Source organism: Pleuronectes platessa, chromosome 18 (assembly GCF_947347685.1).
Source record: "Pleuronectes platessa chromosome 18, fPlePla1.1, whole genome shotgun sequence".
Classification (NCBI taxonomy): Eukaryota; Metazoa; Chordata; class Actinopteri; order Pleuronectiformes; family Pleuronectidae; genus Pleuronectes; species Pleuronectes platessa.
Genome location: NC_070643.1, coordinates 11,512,543 through 11,540,221, shown reverse-complemented (window position 1 = coordinate 11,540,221; position 27,679 = coordinate 11,512,543). Strand labels below are relative to the sequence as shown.

At 40.3% G+C, this 27,679-nt stretch overlaps 1 protein-coding gene across 1 annotated transcript in view; it reads right to left on the bottom strand.

The window, feature by feature from the left end:
* Positions 1-441: 441 nt before the first annotated feature.
* Positions 442-27,679, bottom strand: part of calcr (calcitonin receptor) — a 48,327-nt gene continuing 21,089 nt past the window's right edge. The window contains exons 2-22 of the mRNA XM_053447509.1: positions 25,031-25,096; positions 22,897-23,044; positions 22,467-22,586; positions 20,804-20,892; positions 20,532-20,691; positions 20,301-20,411; positions 20,076-20,188; positions 19,735-19,807; positions 19,491-19,607; positions 19,308-19,420; positions 18,800-18,965; positions 18,591-18,701; positions 18,248-18,360; positions 16,290-16,381; positions 14,096-14,222; positions 9,497-9,650; positions 8,675-8,735; positions 8,451-8,517; positions 8,141-8,359; positions 7,533-7,574; positions 442-3,920 (exon numbers count right to left, since the gene is read on the bottom strand). Coding sequence (XP_053303484.1) covers positions 3,699-3,920; positions 7,533-7,574; positions 8,141-8,359; positions 8,451-8,517; positions 8,675-8,735; positions 9,497-9,650; positions 14,096-14,222; positions 16,290-16,381; positions 18,248-18,360; positions 18,591-18,701; positions 18,800-18,965; positions 19,308-19,420; positions 19,491-19,607; positions 19,735-19,807; positions 20,076-20,188; positions 20,301-20,411; positions 20,532-20,691; positions 20,804-20,892; positions 22,467-22,586; positions 22,897-23,044; positions 25,031-25,075 — 2,463 coding nt within the window. The 5' untranslated portion in view covers positions 25,076-25,096 and the 3' untranslated portion in view covers positions 442-3,698. The remainder of the gene's footprint in view (positions 3,921-7,532; positions 7,575-8,140; positions 8,360-8,450; positions 8,518-8,674; positions 8,736-9,496; positions 9,651-14,095; positions 14,223-16,289; positions 16,382-18,247; positions 18,361-18,590; positions 18,702-18,799; positions 18,966-19,307; positions 19,421-19,490; positions 19,608-19,734; positions 19,808-20,075; positions 20,189-20,300; positions 20,412-20,531; positions 20,692-20,803; positions 20,893-22,466; positions 22,587-22,896; positions 23,045-25,030; positions 25,097-27,679) is intronic.

Here is a 27,679-nt window from a genome sequence, read left to right as displayed (position 1 = left end):
GAAAGGGTCTGTACGGCAGTGCCAAACTCGAGGGATCTCAAAGCAAGACACCAAAATAGAGTAAGACCTCCTTTGTTTCCACTGCACAGTCATTATACAAAACCTGCCAACCCTGAACGACTGACAGGAGCACTGTTGGCGAGGAAGATGCTGCTGAATCATCAGAGAAAAGTGCAGAAATACTCAATAGCAAAGTTTTCGCCCGGTGTGCTCGGAAGTCAAACCATCCATCTCATTAAAGGGTCTTAAAGCTACAGAAAGTAAAAGCACCTTTTTATATCAAATCATAAGTTTGAAAGCTGTTGTCTCTGATCCTTTCGCCCCTTCACACCGTATGTCCCATGCAGCTTGTTCCCCCAATGGCTTATTTGCTGAGAAAAATAAAGACCAATACCAAATAATCTTTTACGTGCATATCCTGGAGTTAAAAGTGTTTTATGAAAAAAAAAATACACTAATCACTTTGGCTTTTACAAAATGCAGTTTCTTTTTTTCTTTTTTTTTATCAGTTATGAGATGATGCCAGTCTGAGCTGAGAGGGAGGAAGAGGCAAACACAAGCCGAACTGAACGACAGAGATGTAACAAAAATAGCTGTCAAAGAGTTTCACAGTGCAAAAAATCTATTATATACACAGTATCTGCTCGTATTTACATGGATATGAACATACAAAATATACAGAATCTGCCCCCCCCCCCCCCCCCCTCCGAAACCCAAAAGGATTGATAATGTGTCTTACAGTGTGCAACACATCCAAGGCAAATCAAGAGAAAGATGAATTTTATAGCAAAATAAATAGTATACTTTAAGATTTCACATGAGAATTTGTGTAACGCACTAAAATCTACTCTGCCATCATAGGATGATGATATAATTCGCTCATATTGATTGTCACTCTCCTTTTCTTCCTTGCGCGTGGCTAGCAAAAGCAAATTAACTGAAATATAGTATTGCAATAGATCCAGATGTCTGTTTTATTCATGAGGCTTCTGGGGAACTGCAAAGTGAAACATGTTTATTAATAAATCAATAAGTGTGATCTTGTTTATCCTACTTTCGGTGTAAATCTAAATCAGAGTCCTGTTCTACACTGTTAAAAATGGACTCTTCTCTTAGGGCCACTCTAAAGAACCAATTGATATAAATTGTCAAGTCTACTTCATTATTAAAATCCAAAATATCTCCTTATACAAATCTTTAAAATCTTCAGATGGACAGTGACAAGGGATTCAACAGATTGTAATTAACAACACTCGAGTAAAATAAAAAAAAAATTCAGAGAGTCAAATTAGGGCTACTCAAATATTTGAGACAGAAAAGTGCAGTCATGGTCTATATTTTTGTTGTTGCCTAATGCAACGATAAAAAGACTGAAGTTCAAAATGAAAAAACCTTATAAAGGCTCATACATGCTGCCTTTACGTATGAACAGAGACACGTCTTTTTCAGACGATGTAGCTGTCAGTGCTCACATACTTCCATGTGTTGTTTAATAACAGACACGGTGGAGGAGGTTGTCCCTGAGACTGACAAAGTAACACACTGCTGCCTGTATATTCACAGCAGGCTGAAGTCTCTCTCCAGAAAATTCAGCGAATTGTTGAAATTTCGTCCTCGTCTCTTCCGGTCATCTTTCCAACTATTGGCTACAGTGCCCCCCATGTTTTTCAGAGCAAGAACATCGTGTCTCCATATACGTTTCAAACCTAAATGAGCCTTAACAATGTTATGTTAATGTATAAAAGAAGTCTAATAAAATATTCCTATCGCGGAAAAGGTCTCTAACAAATGCAATAGTTACTCCTGTTTGATTCATGTTTCCTATCAACTTAAGTGCCCTGCCCTTTTTATTTCATACCGAATCATTGCGGTTGTCAGTATGAATAGGTCTGCTGCTGTGTCAGGAACAGAACATGAGGTTAGAGCGTGTTTGTCATGGGATTTATTGACGGTAACAAATATATATCATCTGTCTTTCCTTTTTAAAATGTTCCCTTTGTGTGTCTTCTTTTACAAAAAAACATCACAGTAGTGAGCCAGCTGGAGGCTTTGTTCGCTATTGGCTCTGTGCTGTAGGATAATTAATATTCTTCTCTGGCTGCTTTTAAACGTCTGTTATTGAATATGTGTTTAGAATCTGACTGGGCTTTAAAGTAGCTGTTGTAGATAAATGCATTATACATATTTTAATAGAGTTTAAACAAAACTGACGATTTAAGATGTTGAGTTAGGAGAATTCACTGTAGTCCTTAGTTTATATTCACATTTAAATGCAGGATTCTTAACTTTCATCCTCCAAAATGACAACAAATCAACAATGACATGACATAAAAGTTATGTGAATGTGTATAGGACACATTCATGTATTTGGAAAGTGAAATGTGCCTTTTATGACAACAAGAGCATTCACCATTTTTATCTTTTCTCCTCTGTTCTTTTGCCCTGGATGCTCATTCATACAAAATGCTACAAATTTCATGAATAAATATGCACAGAGGAAAGAATTTCACAAGCAGAAGATTGATTAAAGGCATCGTGAACGTGACATAAAGATGATCGATAATAAGTTCAAACAGAGCAGCCTCCATGCTTGAGAGAAACTGCGTCCTTGTCAGAGTCATTGGCACAACCTATAGCATCATAGACTTATAACAGTGAAACAACTCTTGTGGCTGTTAAACATAAAGATAAACGTTTCGGTTTTTTCCCCTCTATTTTTGTGTGTATGTGTGCATTTAGCTTATTTAGCGGGTTCAGCCCTGTGATGTTCGGCATCGGCACAAGTACGGCAACTGCAAAACATCAAAGCAGTTGGGGGTGCAGCATCACAGGACAAACACGAAGCACGAACGGAGGAACCGGCCAGAATCAAAAGTTCATAGAAAACAAAAATAAAATCTTTTCAAAACATTGAAACACTTTTCCAAATAAAAACATAGTGAACATACATTATGTACACAATTCCAGAGCACAGAGTTTTTTTTTTTATAAGATCAGGTTTGTAATACTGGTGGGTGTGTAAGTGTGTGTGTGTGTCCTTTCCGTTAGGGTACAGCATCTGTGCTCATCTGGACAGTACATCTCCTCATAGCTGACCAACATACATTACCCTTTGGTATAGGTGAGGTTTAAATGAAGGTGAAGGATTCTCCTTCACCTTCATCATCATCATCATCACCATCATCATCGTCATCATCAACACATCATAATTCATTCACCGTTTAGTCACATAACTCACAACTGGTGTGATCGCTACCGCTACATTCAGCTCCATCATCTCAAACAGATCCCACTGGGAACCCCCCCCCTGCTGTCGTCCCAGTCACAGTTATTTCCGTCTCCACACCAGCACAAGCCTCCGTCACTGTGAGCTCGCTCGCACAGTTAGCAGCTTTAGGAAGTGGCGCTTGTCAAAAAGGGGCTCTTGTCTCGTGCCACAAGTTCTCAACATCAAAGTTCTCAAAAAAAGTCAAAGTGTCAGTTTCATAGCTTGTCCATCTCCGTCTCAATGAGTTCTTTATGTCCAGACCCGTATTTTCACCCTGGGCTGAATAAACCAGAATTAGCCTCTGAGATTGAATCACTGAGATATGGTGGGAAAACCGGATGAATTTTCCGTCCTTACTGTACATCTCTGTTGCTCTGTTGCTCCTCCTTGACTTTTTCCCACTGCTACACTCTTTATCCTCAGGTGTGGCTCATGCGTATGTATCCCCTGATTTCAGCGCCACCAGCTCGGAGTCCTCCGTGTGGCGGCCGTTCAAGTGTTCGCTGTTGCAGTCGTGGTGGTACATGAAGGCAGGGACCTCGGTGATGGAGGTGGCCGTGTAGGACGTGGAGCGCATCGAGCAGTGGTCCTTTCGTCTCTGACCCCACTGGGTCTTATACTGCATCCACTGTCTCTTTAGAGTTGCTTGCACCTGGACCACGACATGCACAGAAAAAGGAGAGTTTAGCGTTGTGTTGAGAATACTTGGTGTGGTGAGTTTTTGGAAGAAAGTGGCCCTAGTGTGAGAGTCAGGCTCAGTAATGTGTCATCGAAAAAGCCAATTTTTTGTTGGCTGCATCTAAATAAAAATACTCTGGCGGTTTCATCAGCCTCGTTGAACCGTGTAACTGTTTACCTTTTGGGTTTTGCACACCCTTTAAACTCACTTTGTGTTTTTTAGTCGTCAAAGTTGCACAAACATTCCTCCCGTTTTCCTAATTCGTTTTTTTTTTAATCTACTGTGAACACAAAATGACGCGACTGGAGGTCTGCATGCAGTTGCGTTGCACTGGGAGTAGGACAGGGCCCACGTAAACACCATCTTGTGACAATATTAGTGCAAGCTTTAATTGTTCCAGCATGTGTGGATTCAATCACATCAACAGATGCCAGTAGGGAAATGTTAACGCCAAAGTCACATTTCCCGCAGTGGGGCCAAGCTGTGCATGTGGCCAGATCATCACCTGTTTAAAGGGAACACACATCTTATCATTATGGAGCCGTAAATCATGTATTTATATGTGACACATAATCACGCGCATCTGTCACTCATAGCCAACGGCACTCAGGCTGTTTTTAAATTATCTGTGAAATATTTAGTCTATCCTCAGTCTGTCAGGATTGTGGAAATCATAAACGTTTGCACCGTGATTGTGCAAGAGAGGTCCATCAATGTGACATCTCCTTATCTCTGTTTTTAAAAGGTTGATGGGGCTCGACTGACTTGTCAGTTGGTTGATAAGAATCGTTTGATATGAGCATTTCATAGTGTTGGTATCAGGGTTTGTTTAAACCAACATACAAATTTTGATTTTTAATCTTGATCTATTTTACTTCATATATCAGCTGATATATCATTACCAGAAATCCCTAAGATTGGTATGGGCATTGGCCTCCAAAAATCCTCATCAGTCCGCCCCCAGTATTTAATCCCTAAAGGGATTTGTTGTTGTTTTTACAAATTCTTAATTAAACTCTAAGATACAAAATTCAACTGGCATGTATACCAAGTATACCAACAAAAATGATTAATGCTTGACTATTTGTATTTTCTTCAAAAAGAAAAATGTGGTATATATGTTTACGAAAAATATTTATTGGCTTTTAAATCCCTCTCGAAATATCGTTCTCCTTTCTAGAGTCGAGTAAACTTCAGACTCAAAATCGATGAATTCAAATACTTGGGTGATCTCTAGAGAATTCTGAACTTCACACACCTCATAGATGGAATATGTGATTGTCAGATGGAGATAGTTTCCTATTGTATCCAGCCCGAATTTTTTTTCCAGGCTCCAGATTCATTTGTAATGGACGTATGTTTGAGCCCAGAATGTCACTTCATTCTTTTAAGAGTATTGTATACATTTTTGGTGGTTTTTATATAAAGGTCAACTTACATGGTACTGTGGGTGCAGTTCACTCATGGAGCAATAAACCTGCTCATTGCTTATGACATTAAGTGCGTGACTTCAAACTCCGTCAGGCAAAAGTATTTTCACATTTAGTTTTTCAGCTCAGATCTTCTGACATTCCACCTGCACCGTATCTGAATGTCAAACACGACTTGAATTGTTTTTTGACATTAAATAAAAGTTGCAACTTGTACATCTGTCATTATTGCGGTTGTTGCAGGTTATAAAGCACCGTGCTGCTCGTTACTTTGAGGCAGCGCCGCGGCAGTAAAAGCTGAAGGGTCACGTCAGGTGAGGAGTAAGACACAGTTTATAAACGGCTGTGCCGTTTCCAAGTCCAGCTGGAAATTGACTCTCCTCCCGTCGGCCTCTCTGAGTCTGTCTGCCGCTGTCTGACTGCAAGCATCCTTCACTTGGTTCAGACACATCTCAAAGCAAATAAAGGATATTTTCATTAAAACCCCACGTCTGGGGTTAATGGTGTTGTCGAGACCTTTGGGCTCCGCGGACCCATTGTGTGACCGATGCTCTCAAGCTCGAGGTCTCCACAAAGCCGGGCACCGACAATACACACTGTTCGGCTGAATTAGGGATTTTTAGCCGGTTGTTAGACTCCGCGGCAGTGTGAATAGCAGAGATCGAGCAATTACTGCACCGCTATTCCTCTGTGTTAAAACTAATATGCTTTTGTGATTCTCCTGGAGTTACAAAAAGTGAAAATTAAAGCAGCGGAAATATTCATACGGATAATGATGTAGTTTTGTGGTATTCATTTCCATGGGAAGAAAACAGGCGAGAGATTCATAAACAGAGCGAGAGGAGCATATTTAAATACTCAGCATGAGGTGTCTGGCACGGAGGAGCTAGCCATCTACTGTGGGGTCATGTTTGTCACATTCAGCCAGGAAAATAGGTCAGGCATTAGCTCATACACAGGCAGCAGGAACACACCAGCATCTCCTTAAACGATGTAAACAATTTGGTGAATAAACAATGCTCAGCGCGCACTGTATTCTTTAAGGGCGAGCCCAGTTTTCCTGGGACACGCAGGGTCAACAAACACACAAACCGTCACGAGGGGATGAGCGGGTCTCTTTGCTTCGCCCACATAATGACCAATTCAGCTCCCTTAATCAGGACACGGGCTTCTGGTGCTGGGTTCAATTCTGGTTTTTGATTTCAAGGCCAAACTGCACAGACCTGCCTTGTTTGTTCAATGGCCCCATTGTGGTGTTAGGTCAGTGAGACAAACAGCTCCCATGCTGTATTTGTGATATCAAGCAAGATGGTCTACATGGAAGCTGCGCTTTTGTCTCATTATAACAATTAGTGTCATCATTTATATCATAAGATCAGTGCGCTATGTCACAGAATAAAATCATTAGCATTACACTGCAAGGAAATAGCAGCTCTACTCAATGGTTTTTTAAGAATATAGACTGTTCTTTAGCTAATCAGTCAGTAGTGTGGAAAAGATAAGTCTATCAACAGAAAATGAGAACCAGATTTCTCATAATTTGTTACTCATTAATTTAGGAGAAAATGTAAAACATCCAAAGTTTACAGCATCTCAAATGTGAATATTTTGTAGTATCTGTTTTTTACCTTTTTACCTCCACCGTCAAGGCTTTGTATTCACCCATTGTCTTTTTTTGTTGGTTTATTTGTTTCATTATTACGGAAAAAAAGACTTTATAGATTTCACTAAGCTTAGACAGAACCCACAACATTTTGGTGTAGGTGTGAAAAAATGGGCGGATTCAAGCAATTTTTTTATTTTATTTTTATATCTCTTCTGTAAGTAGACAAGCACGTGTTGGGTTGTGTGGCTGTTCTTCAGGTGTGTGTGCTCCACTGAATGCCATTTCAGTTTGTGACTATATTTAGAGAATTAGTACTTTCATCTCTAAGCAGCCAGCCGAGCTCTGTCCAAAGCAACTCTAAAAGGTTAATAGTTCATTCATATATTTTATTTCCTTGGGACAAAGTTAGCTAAAAATATTGTATCATGGAAAAGTTCAATTTCTGGGAGCATGTTTGACATTATGATTTAGTTCCTTAACAACTGCAAATTGTGTTATTGTGTGGTGGCAGCCACATTGGAAATGTGTAATTCCATGAACAGTACTTACCTCTCCATTGAAGAAGCAGAATATTGTTGCCACCAGTAAACCCTTGAAAAAAAGCAAAATAACACAAACTTTAAAACATACTTCTCCACTTAAATAATGAAATGCTTATAAATGAATACATGAAAAACAGAAGAGTATCAGGGAGCAAAGTAATCTCTTTCTAATGAATGAATAAACTGAGTGAAATTTCATGGACTGCTTGCCTTGTTGTTTAATAAGGTGCTTACATGGTAGTTAGATAAACTCAATGGAGTGACTAACTGGTTCCTTAAAACGTAATTCAGCGGTGAGTCACGATAATCAATCACAACCATCACGAGGCAGAGAACAAGGTTTTGTGGTTTGAAAGTTTCAACTGCGCCAAACGGCTAAATGAAGGTATGAATAAATCTGTGTGTATTTCTTTTCCCCTGCATTCTGTGGGTTCTGGTCCTCCAATATTTATCTGGTGTGGCCAGACATGCAAAGTGCTTCAAACCCACAGAGAGGCAGCAGCGAAGCAGCATTCTTCTATTTGTCGCCGGTTTACCTTTTTAGCTGTGCCCCATACCTGACACTTTCACGGAAACTCTGATTAGTTTTGTGCCTGCCTGCAGGTAAGTACCCACCTGGTAATGCATGAGTATGTGCATGATGTACTCGTAGACCTCCCCCGCCAGCCGGTTCTCTGGCCTCCAGGGGAAAATGACAAACTGTATTCCCAGCAGGGGCACCAGGATCAGGGTGGCTCTCACTGCTTTCATGTACATGTTGGACTCTGCCCGGTGCGTGTCTCTCAGTTTTGTCACCAACACTCTTATGATGTTTAGTAAGAAGAAGAGGTTTACCTGGAAGACAAACAAATTTAACTGGCTAAGAAGTAAATCTTTCACCAAAAATTACAGAAATTGTGCTGAGACAGAGGATGAGCAGACTTACGAGAAGCGCTGCCACTATAGGACCATGGACCGCGTAGAGCAGATGGGTTTCCACACTCATCCAACAGCTACAGAAGGAAAAACACGTCTGTCAGTACTGTCGGCCTCCCAAAATACACACGCACATGAACGGCTCTGCTGCACGCTCTCACTCACTGCCACATCCAGCCGAGCACATGTGTAAACGTCTCCTGTTTATTTGCAGAATCCTGGAACATTACTCACTTGTCGTCAAAATACTTTTTCCTTGCCATGGCGTGGATGGATGCGGGGACTAGTGGAAAGCCTTGGGCAGGGGGAAAAGAGACGGCGGCCATATGAGGTCTCGAGTGAACTTTGTGAAATTCATTTGTCATTTTATGTAACAGTAAAAGTGTGGTTAGCTCCGTCAGAGTGTCTGTCTCAAACTTCCTCATGTGACACGTGATGAATATCGTTGCAATTATTCTCAGAAGCGGAGCAACTTTCTCCTCCTCATTTCTACAAACTGAATGATTTACTTCAGCAGGCCTGACGATTTTGAAATCCACACCCTGTAATGAAAACCAAACCAAACACTATACACTAACACATGAATCCATGTACAGTTCAGTTGCGGACACTGCTGGGCCCTGCTGCATATCGGCCACAGATGGACCTGACAAACTGGCTGCACCCCATCCACACACACAATCACAGAAACACACGCACACACACACACACACACTGAGTCCCGAAGGTTATTCACCCATTTTTAATGATGAGCATCCATTTAGTTCCATCGTCTAGTCGTTTGACAGGCTGCACTCATTATTCCTGTTCTGAGCAAGGTGAAAAACAGGACACGCGCCGCACTAAGCGACAGGAGGGCTAATAAAGCCGTCAGCATGTCGGGGTTGACGAGCTGTATGAGCGCTGCGTGGTTATGAGTAAATGGCGGCAGCTGGATTGTGTCCCCTCTTGTTGAAACGCACGCTCGCTTTTTCAAGCTTTGATTTGGGTCCAACATGGACGTGGGAAGGAAAACACAAGAAATCTGCTTTTTTTGATGCAGTACAGACGACTCACCCCAGCCCAGGAGGTAGTACCAGTGCAGATGCTGCTCCTCTGCGAACACAGCCACCACGATGAGCGTGTGCAGGTAGATGCCTTCGCACAGCATCCAGAAGTAATTGCAGCCCAGCATGTACATGTGGAAGAAGTGTAGCACCTTACAGCCAACCTGCAGTGACAGCCCAAACAGAAACGGTTATTTTGTTTAATTTGGACTTTTTTACACTGATTGATTCCGATTGAGATGATGCGATTTAAGTTACCATGACATCATCTCAGCAGGACACGAGAACAGAGCCGAGCGGATATTTCACTAAATCGTCAGCCAGTGTAATGCTCCTAATGCTGAGATGATGTTTACTCATTTACCCCCTCTGGATGCGAGCTCAGATGGAAATTAAGCTTTGTCTTTGAAATGCTTTTCGATTGTGTTGGTCTTACTTTGCACAAAGAAGTTAAAAACAAAGCAACTTTCTGAAAGTGCATATTAGTACAATACTATCCACGAGAGTGTGGCAACATGTCAACACGTCTCATTGTGTTTTCTGTTGCTTCGATTGCCTCGTTATTGTAATCTCTTAAAATGAGATTACTCTGATGACTAATATTGTCAATCTTATCTAACCCATGCCTGCTAATGCTGTCATTACCAGGACACTTATGGTTGATCCATAAGCTGTAATTCCTCAGCTGCCAAACAATGGCTTCAATAAACCTGACTATCCAGGAGTCTTATCCAAAAAGTCTGAAAATCTTTTGCCATAAAAGGTAACAGTTTGTCAGTGGCATATTTTGATGTTGGACCCTGTTGGTGATTTAGGGACCATTGTTGTATTTCTTTGGAGTTTAGTTACGCAGACGTGTTTTTGAAACTTTTCCGACAGGCATCTCAGCACGTTCTGTCAGCTCTGATGAGGACTGTGTGCCTGTCCCAGTTCTGAGAGCTTGCAGCAACTTATGGAGAAATTTATTCCCCCCCCCCGTAATTGTGAAAACTGCTGCAAACCAGTAAGGATTATTTTTCAGTCTAACTTCTCAGACAAATCAATTTCATACAGCAAAGCACATTTTGATGTTCTTTATAGTATGATTAAATAAAAACCAATATGTCCCCTTCTTGGATTCCAATGCTTCCCACTGGTTTTGATGATTTGGCACACAGCCAGTGTAATTCACATGTTCCTGGCTGTTTTCCCTGATGGTATAAAACTATACCCAAAACGTTGATAAGGATTTCCAAGAAGGATCAATGTTAGCACCCCCTGCAATGTACTCTACACATGGATAATGTTTCGTTCATGCCTGAAAATCCGATTAAGATGACACATTATAATAAAATGTAGCTCCTTCAAAAACAGGGGACAATATAGAATCCAGCATCCTATCAACAGACATGATCCCCATGCTGTTTACGAAAGTACCACTTAATTTAATGCTCATGACAGCGACAGGTGGTTGAATAGTCATCAATAACATTTGCATACCTGTGTTTTAATTTACTATCTATATTTGCAGGTTATTTAAAATCCTTAGTGAAGTTCAAAGGAAATGACCATGACAGCAAATCACATGACTGGGCTAACATTTAAATATCTTCTGAACTGGTTTTGCAAAACGGTGGTTCTAGGAGTCATAACATTTTTATTTGCTGATATTTTAAATGCAGTACTACTACTTTTGCAGGGTGATTATACCCTCATCTTTTGTTTTGTGTGACTGAACTGTCTTGTAATCTTTATATTTAATTTGATTTTCATCTTAATGAGCCCTCTTGAATAACGCTATTAGTTAAAAGTTCAACGTTTCCCTTCAATACATATTTGGAGACTGTAAACACTAGAAACCTCTGCATGAATATATATTTGTAATATTCACACTGTGGTTTCAGGTTCATATCCTGTGTTAAAAGAGCATACATGCGGCGATGGTATAATTCCGATCTGCTGGCATCACCATTAACTGCTCCTCTCGGGGGTCTTCTTAGCCCAAGTAATTCACGTCTAAACTTTTAGCCATGTGTCTCCCGCACTTTCTTACCTTTCTCTTTCCAGTTGAAGAATCTCTACTATAACAGACAAGGACAGAGTCGGCTTCAATTACTTTTCACCAATTCAGACCCGTTTCGCTTCGCAGCAAGTCGAGGGTTGTCTAAAATTACTCACAATGTTCTGGTTTACAAATCAAGCTGCTATAGATCATTGTAGATGTTTCTCATGTTTTCAGCCTCCTTCCTGGTTTGACATAAGCTTTGGGGATTCACTCCTCCACTGTGCTGGCTGGCTAAACCCTCAGTTCGTATGACCAAACCAGAGAGAATGAAAAAAGCTTGTTTTCACTGAGAGAGTAAATCTCCACCACTATCCGCCATTCCTAAATCACCAGCGCGACAAACGGGCTTATAAGTCTCACTTTGGCAATGAAATTTCAACATGCTTCCCCCAACAGACACGAGGGAATCCTAACCAATGGCGCTTGAGATGTTTTTCCTAGGCTCTCCTCTTTAAACCCATGCAGGGCCTTGTTGATCTCATCAGAGCTGACATATTTAAATCAATAACCACATAGAGACAAACAACCATTCGCCCTCTCTCCCACATACACAGGCAATTAAGACTCTTTGGACTGTGGGAGGAAGCTGGATTATCAAGATGAAAAAACCCACGCAGACAGACGGAGGGAAAGCAGGCAAACTCCACACAGAAAGGTCTGAACCTGCAGTTGAACCCAGATCTCTCTCGCTGTGCAGCGGCAGCGCGAACAACTGCACCGCTGCGCTGCCTGAAATATATATTTCCTCACTTTGATGATGAAGGCTGTCATTCCTATCTGCTTCTTGGACACGTTGGGAGTTGGGATGTGACTAAAGACGACCGATCGGGATGTGCCAGACGCAGCAGGACACAGAAGCAAAACCCAAACCGCAGCTGTCTGTTGGATGTTTGTAGTGACGCCCCGGCTCAGAGCAGACTGAGGCTAAAGGGATTGTGTGAGACGTGAGCCAACGCCACAATCCTATCCACTGTGTTTGTTTTGTTTTCGTATCGCACTTTGATTATCTTTTTTTTCTAATGTTTTCAGTTTTTCTTTTTTCAACAGGATATGTTCTGACATCTTGTATTAACTTGGACTTTAAGAACCCGAGTGTGCCCGATTTTATTCGGTTCTACATAAAAGCAGAAAATATATGGACCTTTTATGGAGTTGGAAAAACTCTGCAATAACAACTCTTAAGAAGCCGAAGAGCACAGAGCTAACAGGCTTTCATTATTTTGATTTCCAAAAAGGAGTGGTTCTTGAAGAGCAACACATGAATTTATGCTCAGTCCTGATAGCCGGGCATTCCTACGAGAGAGATTTATCATGTCTACCTAAGCAGACCTCTGGGTTTCAAAGAATTCACATAAGGCTTTCAATGTGGCTCCAAAACAGAAGAGAAGGGAGAGCGCAAAGGGAAAAAGTCTGTTGACTCTGCAACGCTGCCACGATGTAGCACGCTGAGATGAAATACTAATTAGCATACACTTAAAAATCAGCAGACATATACATATTTAAAATAGAGAGCAGCTATATCTAAGTTTAGTTTCCTTGCATTGCTTGGCTTCACAAATCAAATGGATTTTAAAAAGTTCACCAAACTTTTTTTCGTGCTCGAATTCTTGTTAGGTTTTGCATAAATTGTGAATGCATTTGTATCTCATTTAAAGACGGTGGAACTAATCCTCTTCCACACTCTGTGTTCTGCTAAATGGCTTTTTTTGCTAAGACAAGGTTCTAGGGATGCCAGTGCTGGTCAGTGGTCGGTCCATTACTGGTCCAGACTGAAATATAATAACAAACTGACTAACAAATATTGGACTCTAAATAATTATTAATTATTACAAAAATCTACAATGATTCCGAAGACGTCAATATTACCTTATAATGAAGTAATGTAATTTGAGGCGTGATTATATTTGACTGTTTTAGTATTAACAAAAGACAACACAAATAAAAAGAAAATTAAGATATTTTCTATGTAAAATGTAAACATGTATGCACATCGTTTCTGCATTGTTTACATCTCTTAGAAATTGTATTGCTCATTACCAAATTCATATAAATACAACAATAAAAATTCACAATTTGTCAGCCAAAGCATTTTCCTGTACTGTTGTATCATGTCAAATAAAGGTCTTTACATCAACACATATCAGTAAAGCACATATCACACTGACAAATCAGTCGAGCTCCAACTATAACATTCAGTAATAAATTGTAAGGCCTTAAGTGAAACAATCACTTTTTTGCAATATAATCGGGTGTTAATTTGAATTTGTTAATTTCTTTGACTCATGGCCAAAAACCTGCAAAAGATTGACCTCAGCAGCTTTGTTTCTAATTAGCTGCCAATTGGAATATGATAAACACATGATAAGTTAGTTAGTGTCTGAAATCTCTTTTCATTGATCACTAATTTGGGAACAATTGAGGCTTTAGTGAGAAGTGAATGAGTGGGTGGTAAGGAGATTTTTGACCCAGACTGCATTGTCAGCATGCTAGCACTGTCCTTGTAAGCTTTGTAGCCTACTGATGTTAGCATTTAGCTCAGAGAACTTGCGGTGCCTACAGACTCACCGGGTTTCTGCCCACCACTTCGGGATTGTTGACCACCGCTACAAGGTAGATGATGGTGAGAGCGGAATTGAGCACATAGGAGCAGAAGAGGTTCTTGTGGAGGGTGATCCTCTGGCAGCTCAGGCTCCTGCGTGGAGAGCGATGCCATCATTAATATTTTAGCACTGCCAGTCATAATTATTAGAAAACAACATCATCACATTGGGAATAAAAATCATCGGACAATTAAATACCAGATGTCAAAGAATCTCACTTACTCCCCCGCTGATATTTGTGGTTGGTGGGAAAAACAATCCCTGGGATCAATGAGATAGACTGCTGCTAAGTACTCTACTGTACATGAAAGAAGTGCTGTTAAATAATGCATGATGGATCCCAAGGGTGCTTCCTCATTACCTTGGCTGGCCACTCAGAATTAATAGCACAATGAAAAGCTTGACAGGCAAAGCGAAAGACAACTATTAGAAGTCATTCATTTCCAGTAGCTTTACTGTTGGCGGTGTTTAATCACGTTTTAATTTCAGGGCAGAAATCAAACAGACTGCGGAGTTACAGTGAGTGTTCAAGTCTGAATGAAACTTGAAGCAAATATATTTCTCAGAATGTAGCCTCTCATAAATATGACCTGTACAGTTGAAGAAATTATATCCTATACTGCTCGTGGCCAATTTGATCTTTGTTGAGTCCTAAACCCCTCGAGACATTTATTTTCTAAAGCAAAAAGACGGATCAACTGCTCATTTTCACCGTCTCGTGTACCCTCAACCGGACAAAACAGGAGCCGTAGAAGTATATAAAGGGTATATCTAAAAGGAGATGTCAAAATACAGGTCAATCAATGCCTTGGCAGTATTTTTCACACTGTCACCGCTCTGACCGTCTTCGCATGGGCCGTTCAACCGGCTCCTGTTTTTCCACAGCATCCTGGAGTATTTTTATCTGGGAATCTGGACAGTTTTGATGTAGAGTCGTAAATAACAGAGTTCAGCTGTACACCGCCACATACCATTGCAAGACTCACATCTGGATCTTGTAAGAAACATTAAGCCTCCAATATTTTAAGTGTCCTGGCTATAAATATTCAAAGAATAAAGAAAAAATAAAGGTTTTATTTGCCAATAACCTTTTTCACTTTATTTATTGAGATCTTAATTGTTATTGATGAATTGTGAGTGTCCCACTGAACTTGTTGTGTAGCTTTGTTGAGCATTTGTCTCTCAGTGGGTGATGGGTTTCTTTTGTGATAGTACACCTGGCCGAAACTTGGCCCCTGGATTTATGGGTTTAAAAGTACGAAGCACAGCGAGGGTCTCGTACAAGATCTGTTCTGGATAACGGCTCCGTTTAGGAGGTCAGCACCCGTCACCACGTCCATTTTTTACAACTGCTGTGTTCTAGAAACGCAAGGCCAACAAAGTAACTCATCCAAATATTGTTTCAGAACATAGTTATTTTTTCCCCTCAGGCTTCATTTCATTATTTTTTTAACCTTAGTGTATCATTAAGAAAGATATATGGCTGTAGTGAAATGAAGTCTTATCTTTTTCATTCCCGGGTTCCAGTGACATTACCTCAATATTATACCTGTGGTTTCCTCTATCCACGTTACCTTGAACTCTTATCTTATTGAATTTCAACAGCAGAGTCTGTAATTAATTAATTAACTCTGAAATTGTGGGCTTTTCCCTTCTGGGATTAGGGAGTACATTGGTGTGATCATTTTTAATGAGCAATGCAATCAGGTACACGCCTTTCTAATAAGAGTAAAGCACCAACACATTCAACGGACGTCACAGCTTACCAGTTGTGAATCCTAAATATCCATGAAATAAGTGGTGCTATACGACGAAACCAAGTTGGCATGAAATTAGTGAAAGTAAGATGGTGTTTAAATTTCACTCCCGAGAAGCCGAGGAGCTATTTTCAGGTGTAGTTTGCATAAATTTGTGAAAGTGAATATGAGAGTGATTTGCAACTGCGGTCTTCAGTGATATATTTATAAATGCTATCCATACCCGAAGATGATGAGCCTTTAAGGGCAAATCTGCCCTGGATGAATCATTTAATGATAATTTCCCTGTAACGAACAGTATCAGCCATTTAAACTGTCCTGAATATTCACTTCACTACCATGTGCACCATCCATTGTATTGTCACTATGATATACATGGAGGACAGATCCATAGTCCATTACCTGAAGTAGAAGAAGATGGCCAAAGAGATGAGCAGCGACGCTATGGATAAAGCGTGACCCACAATCGCCATGTAAAATAGAATGTACGCTGACTGCGGAAAAAAAGGACCAAAAAAATCATTTAGGCATTTTTCAGTTTAACAAACAGGGAATAAGAAACGTTTGTTGTGTTTTGCAGCCTCTGCTTTTATATTTGTAGTTCTGGCATCACTTCTAGTTTATGTTTTCCACAATTCATGATGATACCGCTAGAAACGACTTCACTACAGAAAACAATGCATCACCCACACAAGTAATCAGACAGTTTTGTAATGATTCCCCATATTCCAATTTAACTGTCGTGGTTAAACCGATTATTTGTAGGTGAAAATGGAGTTAATACAAAAATTGCTTTTATAAGCATCACTTTATTATGAACAATTAAATAAAAATGTGTTACTCCTGTTTTATTTAAAAATATTGTAGATAAAATGTTATGTTAGAATGGATAAATGAAAAACAATTGCAATAATTTTAAGCTTCAAGAATGAAACTAAGATCTTCTGATGTTTATTTAGCACATACTAAGTAACGTAAATGGATGCCACCATATAATAAACAAAATGATGAACAAAGAAATCTGGCAGAAAGTGGTCATATTACCTAACCACATACAAAAAAATGACACAAATGTTTTCATACCTCGGTTCTTGTTTTGTTCCTAACGTGTAAAATATATTAATAAGAGCAAGAGTTGGCGTCACATCAACAAAAATAATTTTTGCTTTATTCCTCTTTTGAATCTTGCTGCTGAGACACTTTGTTCTCTGGAGTATGGTGAGGTCTGGAGGCTGCGTCAGCGAAGATCAGCTTTCTGTGGAAACGGATGCAGCAGCTGATCGCTGGTTCAGTTCTGATAGTCTGACTGACTTTTTGTCCTTCTCACAGATTTGCCAGGACAGCTGTTCCATCTGTCTGCTTCGACTACTGGATATAGCTGGGGGAAAGTTCTCGTAATCCTTTGCAGAAGTTTTGTTCACAAGTCTCAGGTATTTACAATTGGCCAGTGTCCTTGTTCCAGATGGAGGAGTGGAATAGCGTTATTACCACGTATATGTATATTTAAAAAATATAAATAATATGTTACTGTTTAGTAAATAAACTTGATTTTTAGGAGACAAGCTGGATAGGGACTTCATAACATCAACATAAAGATGCAAGGGTTGCAAAGGGAAATCCCCCTAAAATATATTTGTTGCTAATTTAGTTATTTTCTACAATTTAGGCTGGTGAACAGATTGTGGTTCTGCACCTATCTTCACAGGCAAGAAACATAATCATAGGACCATGTAGTGAAGCTTGGATAATATTGATTGAACCATTTAGAATATATTAAACTAAAAAACGATTTTAAAAGTCGTGAGAAAATGAAAATTCTCCTTTGGCAAAATACTAATTGAGCTCCCTGGTGTCTTGGTTTGTCTGGTTTCCATGGGGAAACACTGTCAGCAGCTTGGCACAGCAGCCTGGTGTGTTTGGTGATGAGAAGGCGTTAATATGTGTTGATGTTGAGACACTCCACTGTCTGGACCAGTCTTCATTTGTTTATAGTGACAGTATAACCCGAGGGAGAGGAGGCTTGTTTTTGTTGCACCATAGAATATGCAAAGCCTGTTGAACTGCTTTACCCGCCTTTGCTACTTGTCGGATTAAAACTCAGTTGGTTCATTATAAATCCAAATCGTAGCTACAGTCACCAGCTACTTTCTACGTGTAATTATTTCTGTGGAGGTCTGATAATAATGGTGTATGGAATAATATTTATGTGCAACTACGTCAGAGCTATATTTCCAGTTTCCACATTTCCCCATATTGCAAATACAGAGATTCTAGGAAACAAAAAAGATGCTGACCCATCTCACTGTGGCCGGCGTGCCTCACAGTTAGGATAGCAAACTACTTTATCTTCAATAGATTACCTTCAGTTTTGCCTTGGTGTTTTCGTTGCAGAGAGTGTAGTTGGACCAGGTCCTGTTGGTGTCCGGGTGGCGAAACCACTGACCCTCCTCCCCACAGTACTTTGTGGCCTTTTCTGCAAGTAACAATTACGTAATAAATATCTGTAATGTATTCTCAAAGAATTTCCTCAAATCCATACAGATCCTCGTCCATATAATTTGGTTCCATTAGACTTGGTGAATAATTCATCCTCAAAGTGATTAATATTTGATGGTCCAACTTCTTTTTAAAAACAGAGGATCAGAGGTGACTTTATCACGAGAGAGTTCCCGAGTACAGCCACTCCGGAGTCTCCCTGCTCACCTGTCGGGTCAAAATCCGGAAAATAATTGGGGCAGCTTTGAGACGTATACGTTCCGACCGGAGTGTCGCCCCAGCAAAGCCAGCCATCCCAGTTACGACTGCAGTGCATCCCTAAAACAACAAAGTCACAGGGGGAGTTAAGATGCCCAAAGAGCAGGAGCACGATGACAGAAAGTCAAGGCTTTGGTTCATTGAGATCTGACCACTACCTGATTTGTTATAAGGTGCATCTCGATTCATTTTCTCAAAGCATTTGTACTGGCTATCAAGGATCTTCTTCCGCACGATTTCCTGTTCTTGGGGGTTAACTGTGGGGCCGACCGTGGCCTCATCGGCGGATTGATCCTCGGTGCCTCCGGAGAGCTGGGCAGCTACCTTCAGTTTTCGTGACACGCACACACAGCCGCATACAAACTATTATCATTATCAGCCAGGATAACACAATGAGCAGTGAAGCAATAGGGTCAAACGCATGACAGGCAATTATGGCACATAATTCAACAAATTTCCTCAGCAAATCATATTAAGCTGTAAATGTACGACCCTGTGAAATCTGTGATTATCGCTATTTAAAGTCTGAGGTTTAGTATTGGAAGCTGCATGTATAGTCTTCATTTTCTTACAGTGGTGGGGGCAACATGCCTTTAGCTTGCAGGGAAAGATATCAGTACTGCTAAGATTAGTTGATTATTAGATATTTTGTAAACAATAGATAACCTTTAGCTTCTCCTTAGAGTTGACAGCACACAGTGTATAGTTAGTCCACGTCCTGTTGCTCTCTGGATCGCGAAACCACAGGCCGTCCTCTCCACAGTACTTAGTTGCCGTAGCTATAAAAAGTAATAAATACATATTTAGTTACGATTTCTATAAATCTATATTCTATCTGTCACTGCTTACCTGTGGGGCCCAAGGCAGAAAAATAATCAGGGCAGCTCTGGGAGGCGTAGGTTCCAGCTGGAGTATCATCCCAGCACAGCCAGCCATCCCAGTTACGTCTGCAGTACAGACCTCCAGCTGCAGCAGCAAACCCATGAAAAAGTATTACAAATGCTGATAGGTCTCTTGCTTGTGCAAAAGTGAACTGTAGGAATCACATCAGAAGAGTTGCACAGGAAAGGCTCCGTGGAGACAGCATCAGTACCTGAATTGTTCAGAGGTGGATCTCGATTTATCTTTAGGAGGCACTTGTATTCATTCTCAAGCATTTTCACTTCCTGTTGAAAAACAAACCAATTGTCCATAATTGTAAAATAAATGAAATGCTGTCAATTTTTTTATTTAAAATGGTTTATTTGAATCAGTTCTTTGTTGGAAGTTTGTATTTGCTGATTTTCTGAAAAAGTAACAACCCTACCATACCTGCTATTTTTTTCACTGTTAACAGTTGTTTTTCTTTTAATTAACATGTCCCAAATATTAAGGAAGATTTGTAAATTACAATAAGGACAAAAGAGTTAGTTAATTCCATCAACAAAGCATTACCCTTTGTCTTTTGTCATGGGTGGTAGCACACAGTGTATAGTTGGTCCAAATCCTATTGGTCTCTGGATGATGAAACCATTGCCCGTCCTCTCTGCAGAACTTAATCACCGTTTCTGTAGAGTATAATTATGAGATTAAATCCCACCTCTTTAAATGCTCTCGGCACAGGATTAAAGGGGATTCGCCACGAGAGGGTAAAATGATCTTCCTGCTAACCCTGCTCACCTGCAGGATCTAAGTCGGTAAAATAATTTGGGCAGCTCTGGGAGGCGTAGGTTCCCGCTGCAGTATCGTCCCAGCATAGCCAGCCATCCCAGTTACGACTGCAGAACAGACCTGCAGCAATACAAACAAAGAAATATTTACAGGTATCTTTGTTATACAATTGTCCATAATAAAAACCCACGTTGATATAGAAATAAAAATATGTTTGTTGGTGACGTAGTGGGTTAGTACCTGGCTTGTCATAGGGAGGATCTCGCTCCATTTCCTCGAAGCATTTCTTTTCATTCTCAAAGATCAATTTCTGAACATCGCTGCCTTTTTCTTTGTAATCCTCAATGGCCTCAACGGTTGTCAACTCTCCTGCAGCGCCCCTCAAAAAATGGGAGATTTCCTTCAGAGAAGAAAAAGCTCAAATTAAAAATAGCGTACAGAGAAACGAAGGCTAGATTTGTCTTGTTCAAAGGGAAACCAGTATCCCAATACCAACGTCAGGGTCCAAATACCTGTAATTTGTCCTTTGAATCAGGCTGACATGTGGAACCAGTTTCTTTTACCCAATTGCCCAATGTGTCACAATATTTGGTCACTTTTTCTGTAAAAGAATAAACATGTATTGACTTAAAAGCAAATTGAGAACAGCACATCCATTAGAAGATTATCCTGAAAGCTGTGTTTTTATATTGTTTTTTGATTTTGGTTCATGTCCCGTAAGGAATCTCTGTATTCTTTGGCTTTGTCCTTGTTTATAAGCAGTAGTACTCTATGTGGGCATCATCCAAACCCACAAGTCTGACCCTGAATCATTACAGAACATTACAGAACAACTGTGATAGATTAAACTTGGCACAGGTCTTCAAAAGTTATGTCAAACGGGACATTTTTGGGGAATTCTTCTGCCAAATTCTAAAAATGTGGGGCTTAAAACCACATGTATTGTAGATCCACAAATGGGCAAAGAATGAGATCATATTGTTCCTGACAACACCGACCATCGCACGACTGCCTAGTCTTCTCTGACAGCTCATCTAGTTTTCAACAATCATTTCCAACTGTACGTCTCCCCCAAAGCCTCGAATCAGCAGCATCAGCTTTCAGAAGAGGAGCCATAGCGGGACTCTTAATGTCAGAGGCATTGTGGGAAAATCCTTTATGAGTTTCCTCTTAAAAAACACCTCCTCTGTTCTCTCGTTCATATTCTCTCTCCTCATCCATCTCTCTGGCTTTGACATCCCCATCTTCGTATAATCCCTCTTTTCTTTGCTTCTCTCTTTTCTTACATACCCTGTTCACTCGTCTCTGTCCTCTCCCTCACCTCCCTTCTCTCTCTCATGCTGCGAAGCCTAAATCAGACATTACATGTCTCCAGATCTCTGCAACTAGCCATTATTGACCCTGGCATTCCTCACCACGTAAACTGCACATATTTCTGTAAGTTACTTATTTCAATCTTAACCTATTTCACAGTCAATTTGACTAATTAAAACATGTCAACATTTGACAAATAAAAATAGACAAAATGTACAGCTGGGGCTGATTAAAATGTCATTACTTGTGCAATTATTTTGTTAACTCAAAGTATAGGACATAAAAATCCTGATGTAATTATGCTGCAAAGTCCAGGCATTGCTTGAAGGTATTATAGTTATTTCTGGAACAAATCCAACTGGCGGATATTGAGATATTTCACTCAATTTGTTGGTAGTGTTAAAGAAAGATATTAGGCCATCGTGGACATCTTCACCAAATTTAATGACAGTTGGCCAATAGTTGTTGGGATATTTTATTCAGGACTAAACTAATAGACTGTTATTGTCATGTCTCAGGCAGCTCGAATAGCTTATAAAAATAAGTGAGGAGTTATTGTGAACTATAAACTGTATATAAATATGGACGACATGACTGCGGCCCAAAAGGGATGCGTGTTGTAAATACGTGGCTCAGTTAAATATAATTTCCTAAAATATGAACTAGAACCCCCCTGCTCTTCCTTTATATCCTGACTTCCCCCTCATACACAGAGAGGACTGGTTCATTTCATTGTGTTGCCTAGTGATCAATTAAAACCTTGTGCGGAAAACTGGAAAACGTGAATTCCCAGCAATCTCATTTCAGCCAGCTGTGTTTTGTGGATGAAGAGTAAGAAGTGCAAAACTGTAACTGTCTTACCAGTCGGGTCCCGGTCAGGATGTTCTGGACAGTTTTGTGTTACAGATGTCCCAGCTGGTGTCTCAGCCCAGCAAAATAAACCATCCCATATACGTCCACAGAATGTACCTCCAGAGAGGACTGACCCAAAAAAGAAAAAGAAGGGTAATGACTAATCTGGATAGTTCCCAACACACATTTTGTATGTCTTCAACTGTTTGTAGTGAAAGTCAGTGTAACATAGTTTCACTACAGCCCATGAAAATGATGTTTACCCCACAGTTTCTACTCTAAAATCCCTTGAACCAGTGCAGCAGCACCACCACCACCATTAGCTCAACCAACAACACCAGCATTTTGATCCCAATCTCCCACCTTACAACCCTGTGATTGTGATGCTCTCCCAGATGCAATTGATTTGGCCTAAAGAAGCCTTGAAATGACTTCTCACCGGTTCTGTTGTCTTGGCGGTCTTTGTTGGACAGCTGAAGACATTGGTATTGACCCTGGCTCACCGCCGGACTCTGTCCCTCTGTCATGCTCTGTCCACGTCTAAGTGATGGGTCTGAGATTGACTCAGTCCCTGCTGCAGCCCTGTGCTATAGAGACGACATGAGGCAGTGAGCAAAGGAGCAAATGGCAGAAGAAATCATGCATAATATACTAATTGGCACTTGAGTATAGTGTAGATCGGAAGGTGAGAATATTTGTGGTGGTTGCTTGTCTGATCTACATTCCCCTGACCTTAAAAAGTAAGATAAAGGATTAATACCAAGAGATGATTTTAGTAAAATTTGTGATATTTAGACGTTTTGATGATGCTTTGATTGAGATATGCAACCTGACAAAGGATGAGCATCTAAACAGAAGAGTGAGCTTGCAAAGTTTCGGAGGCATCTTCAAAGCTGATCCGATGAGGATTTCACTGCCTCTCTGAAATCCTTGTCCCTTTCCATTCATGTAAGTCGTTAAAGTGTGTTCGGCAGCTCACAAAAGAACGAAGCATCTGATTTTCTCCACTTGAATCTTATCTATTGTCTGTACTTTAGAATTGAAGAAGCCCGCTGTGAGAAATGCCGATTTTGAAAATGCTCACTGAATTGATAAAGAGCCCATTTTGCTTTGACTTATCTCAAAACATTTTTGGCTGAAAATGAAGCCTCTTAGAGCACATCTACTCTGCTCATCCACTCACATGTTCTGAATCATTTGAGGAGTTTTTCGTGCTGTGCCTGGGAGATTGTCTTCATGTGTTTTATCACAATTGAGATGAAAACCTCCTACCTTTGGCTCTTTGTAGAAAGGAATACTCATGATACCCAAATATCATTCCTACCTGTTGGATAAAAGCATGCACAAGGCAAAACCTTTGAAAGGGAAAAAACTGAGAATGCTGTCCCATGTAGCAGTATAGCAGCCGTACATATGATGTCACTCCAAGCATCGAAGTAAATGACGTCATACATACGACCACCAGGCCACCACCAGTATCGTCAGATGGATGAGAAAAAAAGAACGAAAAAGGTCTCTCCTCCTTCAGTGCAGTTCGTTAATCCTCCTGAATCGACTTGACATTAGCACTCCAGAAAAAAACAGCACAGAAACATGAAGCAGAACAGCAAAGAGACATCAGACACACTGCATTTGGCACAGGGAACTATCCAGGACCTCACTGTCTAGGCTGATGCTGAACAGCAAAGGAAACCGAAATGGCAAATTTCCATTTCTCTCTAACATTGAAGAATAGTGGACCAATTTTTTTTTCCACGAGGGACAATAACTCAAGAAAGAGATCTCTGAAGTTAGGGCTTTAAAGGTATCCTGAAGTGAACATGTCTGCGGGGACTGATGCTGACATCCATGTAACCAGTTGGTAACAATGATATGAATGAGGTCTAGCTCTGCGCATTGGACAATCTCGAGCCGCTGTGTTTATAATATAATTTGTTAAAGGAACGTCATTAAGTTGATTTTTGTAATTTTAAAAGTGTGCGAATCCATGAAAGGATATTTCAGAACAGGATTTGATAAACTAGAACACCTTCATCCGTCAACTGGGCATATTTTAGAAAAAATGATTTTCCCATTTATTTTAAAACCTTTAACCAATGATTCATGAATCATATAATTTTACAAACACCAGAGTGCACTGTGAATATGGATCATTCTTCAGAGTTGAACTAAAATCACATCATGGGCTATATCCACACACAGAGGTAAAATTGAAGATGTCCTGCATATAATATCTGCATAAAAGTAAAAGTACTAAAAGTCACCTAGAAAGTGGTAAACCCTTCGAACACACATCATGTCATTGATCATACCTCCTCTCATTTTGCCCATCCAAGTTTGTAATGAACAAGCTGAACTAATTATAAACTATAATTACTTTGAAAGTGCAAGTGAATATTAATCATGATATTTTTTGCTGATAAAAGAAAACCACTCGACCACGACACATTACATGCCTACAGCAGTTAATGAAAATTGAATCCTGTGCTCCAACAACTACGGCACACATAATGGACAAAATGAGAAACAGGACCTTTTGACAGCATGCTGCGAATAAAGAGATGAGAGCTTACCACCAGGAGAACCCATAGGGTCCACAGGGGGCCCGCTAACTTCATGTCTTCCTCTCACGGGCAAATCTGCAGGAAGGAAGCGGAGAAGGACGAGTTAAAATGATCAGAAAACAAGATGTCTGCCGTGAAAGTGACTGAACAAACAGTTCGGCTGTATCAACTCAGGATTACTCTCTCTCGGGAGAACACAGCAACAGCAATCATTAATCTGAAATGCAGAACGCTGCAGCAGAAGTGATGCAGTTCTTGACATTTCCCTCTGTGTGTGGGCATGTGTCATAGAGAAAGTGTTTGCGTACCGATATGTGAAACATCAGTATGATAGAGTAACGTCATGTTGTTTGAGGGAAAAAAACAAAAAAACACAAGACTGAGACACACTCAGAAATAAATAGTTGATAGTTATCAATCGTCTTGTGCTGAGGCTTTGGATGAGCTGCCAGTTTATTTCCCGAGTGCATGTGAGATTAGAATTCACTCCAGGTCTCTTTGCTTTGGCGTGCTGAGTCCCTGTTGGAATCCCATCACTCCACAGTTTGAATAGTTAGGAGGACTTACTGGGTGCTTTCCACGCCCCACAGCAGCCCAGGGGGCTGGTTGTTCAGCAGACACACATGCATAAGGAAGTCATTGAAGTCACTGGGAAAGGTTAGCAGGATTGATAGTATTGGTTTTGGCTTTTAGGAGCAAACCAGTGGTAGACTACTGAGCATTATTTTGACAAATAACTACAGAAAAGAGATCTCTGGATTTTGTATCGGATTTCTCATCTGTTTTCCAAGGTTTTTAAAACAAGAAACTAACTGTAACTACAGTAATTGAAAGTACATATGGGGATGGATATTTTCATTAATATTAGTCCCAGATGAATTCTGTTCTGGATCTAGACTCAGAAAATGGTTAAGATAAGATAATAAGGTCCTTATGAGAATCAGGAGGAACAATTTTCAGACATGTGACGGGTGCAAAACTGGAGTAATACAAATATTTCAGGAATAAAAAGAGTTGTCAGAAGATGTCCACTTGGACAACATTGAGAGCTTTTACTAATAAGGGCCAACACCGTTGTAGATGTACTGAACACAAAAATAACATGATTTCCGCTGATGTCCTGCCTCCAACAAGCTCTACCCAGACGCAACCCCTCCCCTGAATGTTCCACAAATGAGTTTTTGTTGTGAACACTTCCGACTCAGACGATCTCCTGCTGTGTTATTCAAAAGTAAAAGGTAATTCTAGGAAATTTCCTCACGCAATTTTCTGTTCACTTTGCAGAGTTCATGTCTGAAACAGCTCTCCTAACAAGGTCGTTTTAGAAGGCACCGATGAAACCATTTTTAAGGATGGGGGGGATTCATTGAACAGGTAGTTGGAAAAAATCTGCAGGAATTATGTAAGTGTGTTTGGAGGTAGGAACCAGCTGAGGTGATCTACCAAAACTCCGGTAACATTAAAAAACACTTTCCGTGCATGAATAAAATATTTTCCATCAGTCCATTTCATTTATTAATATCTCTGCTGAACATCTGACAGTTTATTCAATCTCAAGCCTCCCGGATATATTTATGTTTCAGCGGGCCCAGGGTGGATGGCTCTTTCTTCAACTATGTCTTTCTGTCTTACCCATTAGCTCTGAGCATGTCTCTAAACATAGGCACCAGAGCACCCTTGGCCCATTAGGTCCTCTGTGATATGAACACTGAGGCCATGAAGCATGTGCAGTTCATTAAAGACACCAGACCCCCTGCAGAGAAGACAAAGAGAAGCACTCAAACGGGATGGATGAGTACAAACTATATGGCTTATATATCAGATGCACCCCAGGAAAGCTGTTCGACATTAAAGCCGCTGTAGATCACATCACAGGGCAATTACTCTGGGGCATATGATCTTTCATTTTAATTACGACTTGAGCTCTAAACATAGAAACGTTAGCAACATTATTTCCTGTGTGGTGACTGTCAGCATAAGCCCTAAACTGAATATGAAGATATACAACTGGAAGATGCATTATTTGGAGCCAGACTCTGCACAGTAGTGATTGTGGCGTGAAGGCAGGATATTGAGGAATATCCTGCCCACTCACACGCTTGACCAATCACAAGCCACTGACAGCAGGAGGAAGGGTTTATTACCTTTTCTGCAGCCAGCCACCCATCAAGATGATTTGGCTCTCCACTTTTGGGGAGCTGTCGTCCAACTTTATAAACTGTCCATGGCTGTAAAAGGAAAGTTTAGAAAAAATTCTGTCTCAAGGTTTTACAAAAAATGTCAGACCTTGATCAGACGTTGATTTAGTTTGAAAAGCTATTTTTTTCTTGGTTTTCTCTGGATATGTGGCTGACATTTAAATTTATCATCTGTCTTTGTATAAATGTAATCCATCGTCCGTCTTCATTATCAATACTCTCTAGAATTTCCAATCCGAGTAATGAATTTATTCTGACATTAAAACAAGTTTGTTCTCGCAGAGGACTTATAGTTTGGAGGTTGTGATCTTTATTTAGAATTTTCCTTTTGATCTAGGCAGTTTTATAGCGTTGGGCTTTATTTTGTCTCTATAGAAATTGAATTAAAGTGTCCCGACTCCCCCTTCTCCTCAATTTACCCCTCATCTCTCATTCGTCTTCTTTCCTTGTTTGCAATCAT